The sequence below is a fragment of the Emys orbicularis genome, chromosome 3 (assembly GCF_028017835.1).
Source record: "Emys orbicularis isolate rEmyOrb1 chromosome 3, rEmyOrb1.hap1, whole genome shotgun sequence".
Classification (NCBI taxonomy): Eukaryota; Metazoa; Chordata; order Testudines; family Emydidae; genus Emys; species Emys orbicularis.
Genome location: NC_088685.1, coordinates 134,239,937 through 134,252,044, shown reverse-complemented (window position 1 = coordinate 134,252,044; position 12,108 = coordinate 134,239,937). Strand labels below are relative to the sequence as shown.

Genomic DNA, 12,108 nt, shown 5'->3' with positions numbered 1-12,108 from the left:
ATTGCTATGAAGAATGACATATTCAAAATCTGATCTCCCCTGAATTAGGCTTTTTAAAAAAAATTATTTCCCCAGGAGAAAAGTGATGCTTGTGAGCCAGCAATGGGATGCAGATTCTGAGCACTTCAGAATAGGAATCTTGTCCAACTTTAATTTCCAACCAGCTCACAACAACAGAACTGGCAAAGAACTGAGGAACAGCATGAAACTTACATGTATGATCAAATCCTTCATCCTAGTTTTTGTGTTACTGGGCTGCTCAGCCAAGAGATTGAATTGAAATAATTTTATTTGGCATTCTGAAGCCAACTTTACATTTTTAACATTAAGGAAGGGGATATTTTAAATCCCTCAAAAATATTTTTCCTATTTTTGGGAGTAAGATGGGTGGATGACTTTGGCCCTTACCCATAAGGATGTCAGTTCAGAAAAATTATGACTGAGATTAAGTATGCAAAATTATGGTAGACAACCACCAGTAAGCAATTAATACAAGTTTCTTATCAAAGCAAAGACTATTTTATAATCTAGATGACATTGTGCATTACGAATTCCAGTGCAAAATTTAAGATAGGATAGACTTCAGTAAGTTTACACATAGATGAAATGTCTTAAAATACCTCTACAAGATCCTTTCTTGGTCTTAGCTTTAAGAGTGGCTCACTAAGGCGGATGGAACACATCCCACCTCTTCCTTCATAGCTGCACACTCCAGCACATCTTAAAAAGAAAAATAAGCAGAAGGTAGACTTCTATTTGTTTTTGTAGCTGGTGGAGCAGAACTAAGAATTAAATACACAAATACTGATCCTCTTAACATTGCCAAGTAAACCAAGAATTTTTAACAACTCTCCAAAGAACACAACATTGCTAAAGTCCAAAAAAGAAAGAATTATCCAGAGTTTAATCAATAATTTTACAGTACAAACTAGGAAATGGCAAAAAAATTTCTTCTAAAATAGTCCTAAAACATATGAATATACAGTATTGCTACTGCTTTCACTTGAGTTTCCCTTTTCTGAAATCTTTCAAAACAAACATTTGGTGAAAACAAAACAGAAGAGCTACATCTTATAGTAAGTGTAATATGCAGACATACACATCTTGAGTTTACCACACACAGACTAACAGTACTTACTGTACAGCCTGTTATAATGCCCCGCCAGGTTTACCTACTCTAGTGGGAAACACGTTTCTGGTGTGTGAAGCCAAGGAGGGATTTTCAGTTTGTAAGTGTCCAGTCAGTAGAGTGTGACACATGATGTCACTGAACAGGTCACGTCCTGAGCAGAGGTAATAGGAATTAACTATTCCAAGTGAGCTGCTAGAGAGACACCAGCACCTGACCTCGCACCTCATCATTATACACCACCTCGTGGGGCGCTGCTGACAGAAGTCTGTCTGAAAGGCCCAGGCACATCCTTTCCACATCTCTCTCTGCTGGCTCAGTGACCTGCCTGTAGGCCCAGGAGGCGCCCTCTGCCTTTGCAGACGTGTGGTGGGTTTCTCCCCACATCGCCCCCGCCAGGAGCAGATCAGTTTCTGAGAGCTTGGCTATACTTGCAAGTTAGAGCGCATTAAATCAGCCCTGGGCGCCCTAACACTGGCAAGGCACTTCGAGCATCTGGACCCCACGGCTGGAGCGCCCCGGTAATCCACCTCCACGAGAAGCATAGAGCTTGCTGCACCCTGGCTGAAACACCCAGGTTTCAATGTGGACGACATGTTGCATTACTGCACTGTGAATGGCCTCCGGAAACATCCCATAATTTCCTTAAGTCAAGTGGCCTCTCTGGCATTGTTTTGAACTGGGCTGCAGGCATGCGTATATCCCCTTTCAAAGCTCTGTTTCTGACAGCCAGCTTGCTTATCTGCTCTGGGACACAAAGCAACCATTACTGTGGAATGCTGCTGCCCCCTGGCCTGGCAGCCTGTGAGAGAGGGGCAAGGGGAGTGATGTCAGGGTTTCCCCCTGCCGCTGTCTGAACTTACAAGACAGCATGCTGACACACTCTGCCCCCAAAACATAGTCGCTCCTCCCACATGCACACAACACACTCCCTGTCACACTCCACCACCCCTCGCCCATTTGAAAAGCACGCTGCAGCCACTTGCACACTGGGATAGCTACCACAATGCACTGCTCTCTGTGGCCTTACAAGAGCTGCTAACGTGGCCCCGCCACTGCGCTTGCAGCTGACAGTGTAAACACAGGGCAGCGCTTTCCCCGCTGCGCTCTCCGAGGGCTGGTTTAACTCCCAGCGGGCTACATCTGCAAGTGTAGCCATAGCCTGATAGTTTGAACCAGTTCCGCAGCGAAGTTCCCGAGGTAGCGATCCAAGGGTCCCCGAGACCCTCCCGCCTGCCGGCAGCGGCGATCGCGCTTTAACCGGAGCCGCGAGTTTCTGGGAGCAGCGCGGCCGCTCGATCCAGCTCCCCGGGGCCGGTCGCTCCTGCTCCCTCCGCCCCCGGCAGCGCGGTCCCGCAGCGCCCGAGCCCGCCGCCGGACCGCTCCCCAGCCGCCCGCAGCCGTTACCGTACAGCGTCATGCGCGGGCTCCACGTCACCGCCACGGCCGCCAGCTTCCCCCAGAACAGCGTCTCGTTGAACTGCACGAAGAGGCCGCGTACGTCGGGGCTCGGGTCCAGCAGCTCCCAGGCCTCGTCCACCACGGAGAGCGGCCGCGGCGGCGCTGCGGAGCCGGTCGGGGACTCGCTACAGGCCGCTGCCGCCGCTGCCTCCTCTTCCTCCCACTGCGCCTGTAACCGCAGCGCCAGCAGGAAGTCTCCGTCCATCGGGGAGCAGCTCCCTGAACTGCCCCGCCGCGCTGGCTCGGCCGCTGCCGCGAAGGAGCGCGGGCGGGAAGTGCACTGTGCAAGCCCTTCAGGCTCCCAACCGGCAACCGTTGACTCGGATTCTGGCGCATGCGCAATACAGCGGGGCACCCTCCTGTTGCCCACCTCTCAGCACATGCGTATTCTACCATTTCCTTTTGCGCGTGCGCCCATAGCGTCCCACACTCAACTTTACAGCCCCCTCAATCAGCGCTTGCGCAGTACAGCTTCTGACGCAGGAATATTACGCCATTCAAAGCGTGTCGCTCCAGGCGCATGCGCAATATGCCGCAGTAGCTGGCGCGCAATCCTGGCGCAGGCGCAGTAGCACCAGTGCCGTATCTGCTGTCACTGTCTTCCGCTCTCGGTGTGTCGGGGCTTGCGGCCTCCCTGCCGGCGGTACCGATGGCGCTGCCGCTGAGTGAGGGCGTGGGCGGGAGCCGGCTGCGGCGGCAGCTGGAGTCGGGGGGCTTCGCGGCGGGCGAGTACGTGAAGCAGCTGTCGCAGCAGTCGGACGGGGACCGGGACCTGCAGGAGCACCGGCAGCGCATCCAGGCGCTGAGCGAGGAGACGGCGCAGAGCCTCAAGCGCAACGTCTACCAGAACTACCGCCAGTTCATCGAGACGGCGCGCGAGATCAGCTACCTGGAGAGCGAGATGTACCAGCTCAGCCACATCCTCACCGAGCAGAAGGGCATCATGGAGGCCGTCACCCAGGCCCTGCTGCTGCAGGCCGACCGCGACGACCCCGCCCTGGGCGCCCGCCGCGCCGCCGCCGACCCCCACAGCAACCCCTTCCTTCCCCTCTCGGCCAAGGAGGCCGCCGCCAGTGAGGAGGGGCGGCAGCGTACGCTCACCACCCTGCTGGAGAAGGTGGAGGGCTGCCGGGACCTGCTCCCCGAGAGCCCCGGCAAGTACCTCGTCTACAACGGGGACCTGGTGGAGTACGACGCCGACCACATGGCGCAGATCCAGCGGGTGCACGCCTTCCTCATGAACGACTGCCTGCTGGTGGCCACCTGGCTGCCCAACCGGCGTGGCGCCTACCGCTACGATGCCCTCTACCCCCTGGAAGGGTTGGCTGTGATCAATGTCAAGGACAATCCGCCCATGAAGGACATGTTCAAGCTGCTCATGTTTCCCGAGAGCCGCATCTTCCAGGCCGAGAATGCCAAGATCAAGAAGGAGTGGCTGGAGGTGCTGGAGGAGACCAAGCGGAACCGCGCCCTCAGTGAGAAGCTGAGGTTGGAGCAGGAGGCCCCGCCACGGGCTGCTCCCCCACCTCCTGAGACCGCCAATCCCTTTGACCAAGAAGATGAAAAGGAACCCCCACCTGAGGAAGAGACAGTAGATTTGTCCCTGGAGTGGATCCAGGAGTTGCCTGAAGACCTAGATGTCTGCATTGCCCAGAGAGATTTTGAGGGGGCAGTGGACCTGTTGGATAAGCTGAATGAGTATTTGGGATACAAGGCCGTGAGCCAGCCAGTGAGGGAGCTTCGAGCCAAGGTAGATGAGCGAGTCAGGCAGCTCACCGATGTGCTGGTGTTTGAGCTATCTCCAGATCGGTCATTACGAGGTGGTCCTAGGGCCACTCGCCGGGCTGTGTCCCAGCTCATTCGCTTGGGCCAGTCCACCAAGGCATGTGAGCTTTTCTTGAAGAACAGGGCAGCTGCGGTACACACAGCCATCCGTCAACTGCGCATTGAGGGTGCTACTCTGCTCTACATCCACAAGCTTTGCCATGTCTTTTTTACCAGCCTGCTAGAGACTGCCAGGGAGTTTGAGACAGACTTTGCTGGCAACAGTGGCTGCTACTCTGCCTTCATTGTGTGGGCCCGCTCGGCTATGAGGATGTTTGTAGATGCCTTTAGCAAGCAAGTATTCGACAGTAAAGAGAGCTTGTCCACTGCTGCTGAGTGTGTGAAGGTAAGTGTGTAAGGAAGGTAGTATGGTCTGGTGAATTGACCGCATTCCTGGAAGAAACCAGTAACTTCTGATTTCTAATCCTTGTTCGCTTACTGATTACCTCTGTGGCTTTGGTCTGAAAGGTGTCCTTCTTTATGATGTTTGAAAGGCTTTTTTGTTGTGGGTTTTTTTTTTTTTCTGCTTGTCTTTTATCCTGTGAATATCAGCAATACCAAGTTTGGTTTTCCTATATTTTGCCCAAAGACTGATTGGAGATTGCAAAGTTTGTCAGCTCGTTCACATCTTAATTAAAGGGATAAGATTTATTTGTTAAAATATGAATGTGCCTTTCTCCAAAGAGTTTATTGGATTGGATTTGAATATGGATTAACAAAAGTTTTTTAAAAAAATACTAAAAATCCATTATTACTTAATTGCCTAGCTTTCAGGCTCTTATGACATGATCCTATTACTGCTCTACTTGTCCGTAGTGTTCTGTGGCAGAAGAGATCTGCATTTCTAATATAAATATATAAAATCAGTTTCTTTTTTTTTAAGACACTTTTAATCTCTGCCTTATTTTTCATATCTATAAAATAGGGCTGTTACTTTTAAGGGTAACATGGTGATTAACTAAATTAGTCTGTAAAACATTTAGGGTATAAGATATCCAGATAAATATTAATACATTTTATTATTGAAGGTAGCGAAGGAGCACTGCAAGCAGCTCAGCGAGATTGGGCTGGACCTCACTTTCATCATTCATGCCCTGTTGGTGAAGGATATCAAAGGAGCTTTGCAGAGCTACAAAGATATCATCATTGAGGCCACCAAGCATCGCAACTCTGAAGAGATGTGGAGAAGGATGAACCTGATGACCCCAGAGGCTCTGGGGAAACTCAGAGAGGAGATGAGGAGCTGTGGGATGAGCAGTTTTGACCAATACACTGGTGATGACTGCTGGGTGAACCTTAGCTACACTGTGGTGGCTTTTACCAAGCAGACTATGGCCTTCTTGGAGGAAGCACTCAAGCTGTATTTTCCAGAGCTGCACATGGTTCTACTGGAAAGCCTAGTGGAGATCATCCTTGTGGCTGTCCAGCATGTCGATTACAGTTTACGGTGTGAACAGGAGCCTGAGAAGAAAGCATTCATCAGGCAGAATGCATCTTTTCTTTATGAAACTGTCCTTCCTGTTGTGGAGAAAAGGTTTGAGGAAGGGGTTGGAAAGCCAGCTAAGCAACTACAGGAGCTGAGAAATGCTTCAAGACTGATGCGTGTAAATCCTGAAAGTACAACTTCTGTAGTATAAATGAAACCTGTGTGTTCTCTTCAAAAGTCTACAGTGTACTTATCAATAATGTTGTCTATGAAGATATATTTTGTAAATCTTTTCCAAATCCCTGAAAGCTGCAAAATTCCACCTGCAACCTTGTTTTAGCTAAAGACTCATGAACCAAATCTGAAGACAAGGAAGGGAAAGAAAAATCAAATAATTAAGGAGAAAAAGCATTGGGGTCATATAATCTTATATTGCATGTCTCCTTTCCCCATTAATGGCCTCCGTTGTGATGTTTTACATTCTGCTTTGGGTCAAATAAAATGTTAGTGAAATATCTACATACCTGTACTACATATAGCAGTAAAATATAATCTCTAATCACATTTTGAATTGTGTGATTTTAAAAAAATTAACATATTCCCAAAGGAGTATAATTGCTAGGTTTACTTGAAGCATTCCATGAGTGTGGTTCTTTGTGAAGCTCATCCACCTTTCAAACATGAGTAAATTCTATGGATTTGCAGAATTCACGCTCTGGTAGTCTTTAAGCAGAGATTTGCTTGACAACAAGACAGGCAATCAGCACTACAGAGAGCGCATAGTCTCTTCAAAAAAAGATTCTCAGATTAAAGATGTTATTAAAAAAGAAAACATTTCCTTACCTAGTTTAGCAAAAGGACATTGTCAACTTAAAAATCCTACCTCCCTGAAGAAATGCTCTATCTACTGTTAGAAAGAACACCTAAGATTATTTATTGCAATTGGGAGAATTTTTTTAATGTTATGTATTTACTTTGGTTTTCTGTTGACTTCAGTGGGAGCAGGAGTGGGTCCCTTACACACAGACACACACAGAGTAGTTTATTGAGCTGTGGGTATAACTATATTTCTATCCCCTATGTCCCTGTAGAAACCATAGCACAGAGGGCTTCTTGTTTCAAAACATAAATGAGACTGCGTTGTGCGCGTTGGAGGAAGGTCATCATTAAAGTACTACTTCATGTTTAGGAGACTACATTCCAGCTTCACTTGTGCAAGGGGATGGATGGTAGAGACAGGAAGAAACGTTTTTCATAAAGAGAATGACGCTTATGTAGTTCTTCTTAAAAACATTTACCACATGGCTGTTACTGCAAATTTGTTAGTGTTGCTTTCTACAGTACAGTAATTCATTATAAAAATTACCTGTTTCAGTCTTTTTACAACCTTCCCCCTCTTCAAACACCAAACCATAGTACATGTACTTGATTACACTGAAAATCTGAAATCCTTTATCCACCCCACAGATATACTATCCTGCCAATGTCCTTTATCCCTGTTGTAGAAGGGACCACAGCCAGAAATAAGATTTTTTGATCTACTTGGTTTCACTACTGAGACTGCCAACTAGAGTGCCCGTTTCATGGGTATTTTATGTAGATGCCCCTTCACTTGGATCTGAACAGTGACTACTATCTCATTCTATATAGGTCTCTGAAAATAATTTGCAATTTACTATAGACTCAAACCATTGCCCAGTCTTCTGATTTTTCTCAGCTTCCTCTTCTTGTAACCTTCCATCTTCTTAATCATGAGAAAATAATATTGTTACAAATAATTTTGTATTAGAATCATAATAGGCTCTTCCTGGGCATAAATGAGAATCATACTTGTGCACTTTTAAACTTGTCTCTTTTAAGTGAAACTTCAGCAACTTTTGGTGATAGGCACCTTATAAAAGCATGTAGTAGCAAAACATTTAACTAGTAAAAGCAAGTGAATAGCTGATTATATAGAGCCAGCCTTTTTTCTACATTTCTATCTCTTTATTTAATGGCTCATTCTCACACTGGTGACTCTTGGACAGCACTGAAGTCTCATGAAAAACAGAGTGCATTTTTACAGTGTAAGAACCAGTTCCATGGTCTAAGTTAGTTGAAAGCAATTGAAGGCCACTAAAATAATTGTATTTCTTTTATGCCAAATTAGGACAATGAGAGTTACTGCTCAGGCAAATATTCCTCTTAAATCCATGTTCTGGGGTTACTTCATTGCATTACCCTGAAAAGCAGAATTCACCAGGGCAGTTTGGTGGGGTTTTTTTTATAGCTGATACGTTCTTTGAAACTCACACCAGTGCATGGTAAATGCATCAGCCTTAATGAGTTTGGGAAACATTTTCATATTGGTTATAAAAGAGAACCAAAGAGCATCCTTTATGGTTATTATTTTTATGTTAAATATTCTGTATCTTTTTTCCCACCCCACTCCTGAAGATAACACTTTCATTTAGGAGTACAGAATAATTGACTTAAAGCTCATTTGAGTTTGTTGCAGTTCAACAGACTAAATATTAAGGCTCTGATTCTTCACTGTATCTGAGGGCTTGCTGTAAGGAGCAGGGTTGCAGCACCATGATTCAGAGCTTCCCAATAATATAGAGTAGGGGGGGTGTCCTCTGCTAATTGATGCTGTTGTTGTTGCTGATGTAACATTCCTTACTGCCAGCAGAGGATTGAGTGTAGTGGACCTCAGCTCTGCCACATCCTCTCCTGCCCCTGATGTGACCCCAGCCTGCCCCTGATATGCTCCCTCTTTATGCCAGAGGTTGGGAAGCACCCAATATAAGAGGCAGAATCTGCCCAGTGGCTTTAGCAGATCAGAAAGTCCAGGCTTTCATTTGATTTTGTTGACCAAATCTTGTATTTGCTTGGCTGCTATAAATTCACACTAATTTTTGCATATGGAGTTTGGGCTGTCTAAACCACTTTAGGTAGCATTGATGTTTTGTACCTTGTGATTCTGTTTAAGTCACGACTGAGAATTTATGTAGGGCAAAATAAATTATGGCTGAGAAAAGTGATGTATAAATTAAATTGAACACACACTTTGTACGCTAATTGAAATAGTTATGATTAAAATAAACATATTTTGAAAGTCCCTTTTTAATAAATAAAATTTCAGATTTGCTTACACTACTGTTAGGTAGCACTTTTCTTTTCCTAAAACAAAATGCAGGTAGGAAGAGTATTGTTCAATTTTTAGTTTAGTATTTGGATTAACTATTCAGGTGATATACTAATTTTGCAATTTTGGTGGTTTGGAGTGGAGTAATCATATTTCTGTTATTAGAATTTTTTCATTTTGAGAGGCCATTGTGTGTAAAATTCGATAATTCCTTTAGCTGCTTTGATAAAATTGTGAATGTCTGCATATAGTCAAGACATTTTTACTCATGGGAGTTGATGTGTTTCAGATACTTTAATGCCGTAACATTTCTGAGTGGAGAGACCATATACTAGACTTTGTATGGATACAAATTCCTAGTCATATGAATAGATGTGTTGTAGTAGGGGAACAGAAATGTTGAACCAGCCTCCTGATCAGAAAAAAGCTATTGAGGACCTTATCCAAAGCTTATTGATGTCGATAGCAAGACTACCAGTGATTTCAGCGGGCCTTGGATCACACTTTTGAGGTAGATGAAAGCGGCAACTAAATAATGTATCAGTTCAGTTTCTTGCATACAGACTAGGCAATTGACATAACAGGATACAGTTTAGAGAAACAATTTCTCAACATCTTAAATGATTGTTTCTTGGAACAGCTAGTTCTAGAATTGAGTAGAGGCTGTTCTCAACATAGTTCTAAGTTATGCACAAGTATGGATTCAAGAAGTAACTGTAGTCGTGTCACTAAATAATAGTGACCACAAAGTAATTACGTTCAACATCCTGTGAGAAGAAAATGTAGGACAGTGACACTAAATGTTGGAAAGGGAGATTTAAAAAAAATGTGGAAGCTGCTCTAATGGGCTCTAAACTCAATATTAAGGAATGTAAAATTGTTATTCTTAACCATTCCATAACAGAGTCATAGAATGCAAACACAATCCTTAAACCAAAAAGGAAGCTGGGAAATAAAACCCAATATGATTAAGTGATAAGTTTCAAGAGGTTATTTCAATAGGCATTTTTCAGAAAATGGTAATCCAACCCCGGTGAAGCCAATAGAAAGCATAAACAATAGGGGGTAACATAGAAATTAGGAAGGCAAAGAGCAAACAAATGAAGATCAAAAAGACACATTTTTAATGTATGTCAGAAGCAGGAACTCTGCCAGAAAATTGGTGAATCCATAGGACTACCAGGGTGGAGAGAGCCATTAAGGCAGATAAAATCTTTACCGAGAAGCTAAATAATTTGTTTGTATCAGTCTTCACTACAGAAGATATTGGAGAGATGCCTACTACCCCAGTGCTACGCTTTAGATGAAATGAATTGTCAGAAGAGGAGAGGAACAAACTGGTAAGATAAAGAGCAACAAGTCACCAGGGCTACCATGGTATACAACCAAGAGTTCTGAAGGAACTTAAGAATGAAGTGGTTGGGCCAGGTGGCGAACAGTACGGTTGCACTGTTTAGGACAGTACAGTAACTCCTCGCTTAACGTTGTAGTTATGTTCCTGAAAAATGCAACTTTAAGTGAAACGATGTTAAACGAATCCAATTTTCCCATAAGATTTAATGTAAATGTGGGGGATTAGGTTCCAAGGAAATTTTTGGGGGGCAGACAAAAGGCATTATATGCTGTACTGTACTGTGGTGGGGAGGTGCCCCTGGCTTACCTCTGGGGCTCAGGGCTGGTGGTGCAGGGTCTGGGAGGGAGGGTGTGGGAGGGCGCTCAGGGTGGGGGTGTGGGATCTGGGAGGGAGTTAGGGTGCGGGAGGGCGCTCAGGGTGGAGTGTGGGGTCTGGGAGGGAGTTAGGGTGCGGGAGGGCGCTCAGGGTGGAGTGTGGGGTCTGGGAGGGAGTTAGGGTGCGGGAGGAGGCTCAGGGCTGGGGCAGGCAGGAGGTGCAGAACACTTACCTGGGGCAGCTCCTGTTTGGTGCAGGGGGTGTGCAGGTGGCTCTGCGCAGCGTGGCACTGCCCCCATCGCCGCAATTCTGGGAGCTCCCTCCCCTCCCCTCCCCCCCTGCAGGCAGGGCCACACGGAATGCAGGGGCTTTAGGGGCTGCAGGGCCCTGGGCTAAGGGGGCCCGGGGCCCTGGCCTGCAGCTCTAAAGTCCCTTTCGGAATGCAGCCCTGCGAGCACGGGCCGGAGGACTCAGGAGGAGCAGGGGCAGCCGCGCAGCCAGCGGCCGGAGAGAAGCGGTGCTTTCCCCTTCAAAGTGCCGCTTCTCTCCAGCCGGCTTTGAAGTGGAAAGATGACAATAGGAGTTTGCATAAGAATCAAAGACAGAAGACAGCCCATTTTGTAATAATCTTTCAGGCCTCCATCCAGCAAAGCACTTAAGTGTGTGCTTAAATTTAAGCACATAAATAATCCTACTGAAGTCTATAGGACTACTTGTGGGCTCAGAGTTAATTGTGTTGAAGTGCTTGGCTGGACTGTGGGTTTAGTTAGTAAATTTCGGTTGCATTCAGCAAAACTCACTGGGAAGAAATGATGCAGAGGTACTTCCAGAACCACTGCTTTTCTGCCTTTTTTAAATGAACTCTTTGCAAGTACCTGATTTGTGTGCAAAACTGCAGCAACTGCATGAGCAAATTAAGAGTACCTTTGTTTGGCACGTCTAGTTTAGTGTGACACACGGTATGTCTACTCTACACTATACTGCTATGCTGGCTTAGTTTACAGCCATAGCTATGCTAGCGTAGTCACATGCTTGTGTCTTCACTTATCGGGAGATCGATGTGTGGTCTTAGACACGCTAAATCAACCACTGATCGCTCTCCCATCGACTCCGGTACTCCACTGAAATTAGAAGCATAAGGTAAGTCAACAGGAGAGTTTCTCCCGTCGACCCAGCATGGTGTAGACACCGCAATAAGTCAACCTAAGCTACGTTATTCACGTAGCTGGAGTTGCGTAATTTAGGTCGACTTAGTCCCGTAGTGTAGACCTGCCCATAGTGTCACCGCAGCCTATGCCAGTGGAAGGGGAAAGGGTTTCTCCATGGGTAGGACCACCACTACCTCCCTGAGTGACAGTAGCGAGGCTAACAGAAGCATTCTTCTGTTGACCTAGCTGCATCTACACTGGGGATCAGGATGGCATAGCCACAGTGCTCAGAAGTGTGGATTGTTCATGTACCTGAGTGGCATA

The 12,108-nt window shown here is 46.2% G+C and overlaps 2 protein-coding genes across 4 annotated transcripts in view; one reads left to right on the top strand and one right to left on the bottom strand.

The window, feature by feature from the left end:
• The window catches only part of SPRTN (SprT-like N-terminal domain), a 29,973-nt gene extending 27,163 nt beyond the window's left edge, over nucleotides 1-2,810 (bottom strand). For 2 of the 3 annotated variants that reach the window (XM_065400544.1, XM_065400543.1), the window contains exons 1-2: nucleotides 2,542-2,795; nucleotides 621-720 (exon numbers count right to left, since the gene is read on the bottom strand). In XM_065400544.1, coding sequence (XP_065256616.1) covers nucleotides 621-720; nucleotides 2,542-2,795 — 354 coding nt within the window. Of the gene's footprint in view, nucleotides 1-620; nucleotides 721-2,541 lie in introns of all 3 variants that reach the window. The other variant, XM_065400542.1, reaches the window with a different exon arrangement.
• Nucleotides 2,811-3,239: 429 nt separating this feature from the next.
• On the top strand, nucleotides 3,240-6,483 carry EXOC8 (exocyst complex component 8). The gene is made up of 2 exons (XM_065401125.1): nucleotides 3,240-4,760; nucleotides 5,443-6,483. Exons 1-2 carry the CDS (start codon nucleotides 3,240-3,242, stop codon nucleotides 6,049-6,051), a joined length of 2,130 nt encoding a protein of 709 aa, XP_065257197.1. The 3' UTR covers nucleotides 6,052-6,483.
• Nucleotides 6,484-12,108: the final 5,625 nt, after the last annotated feature.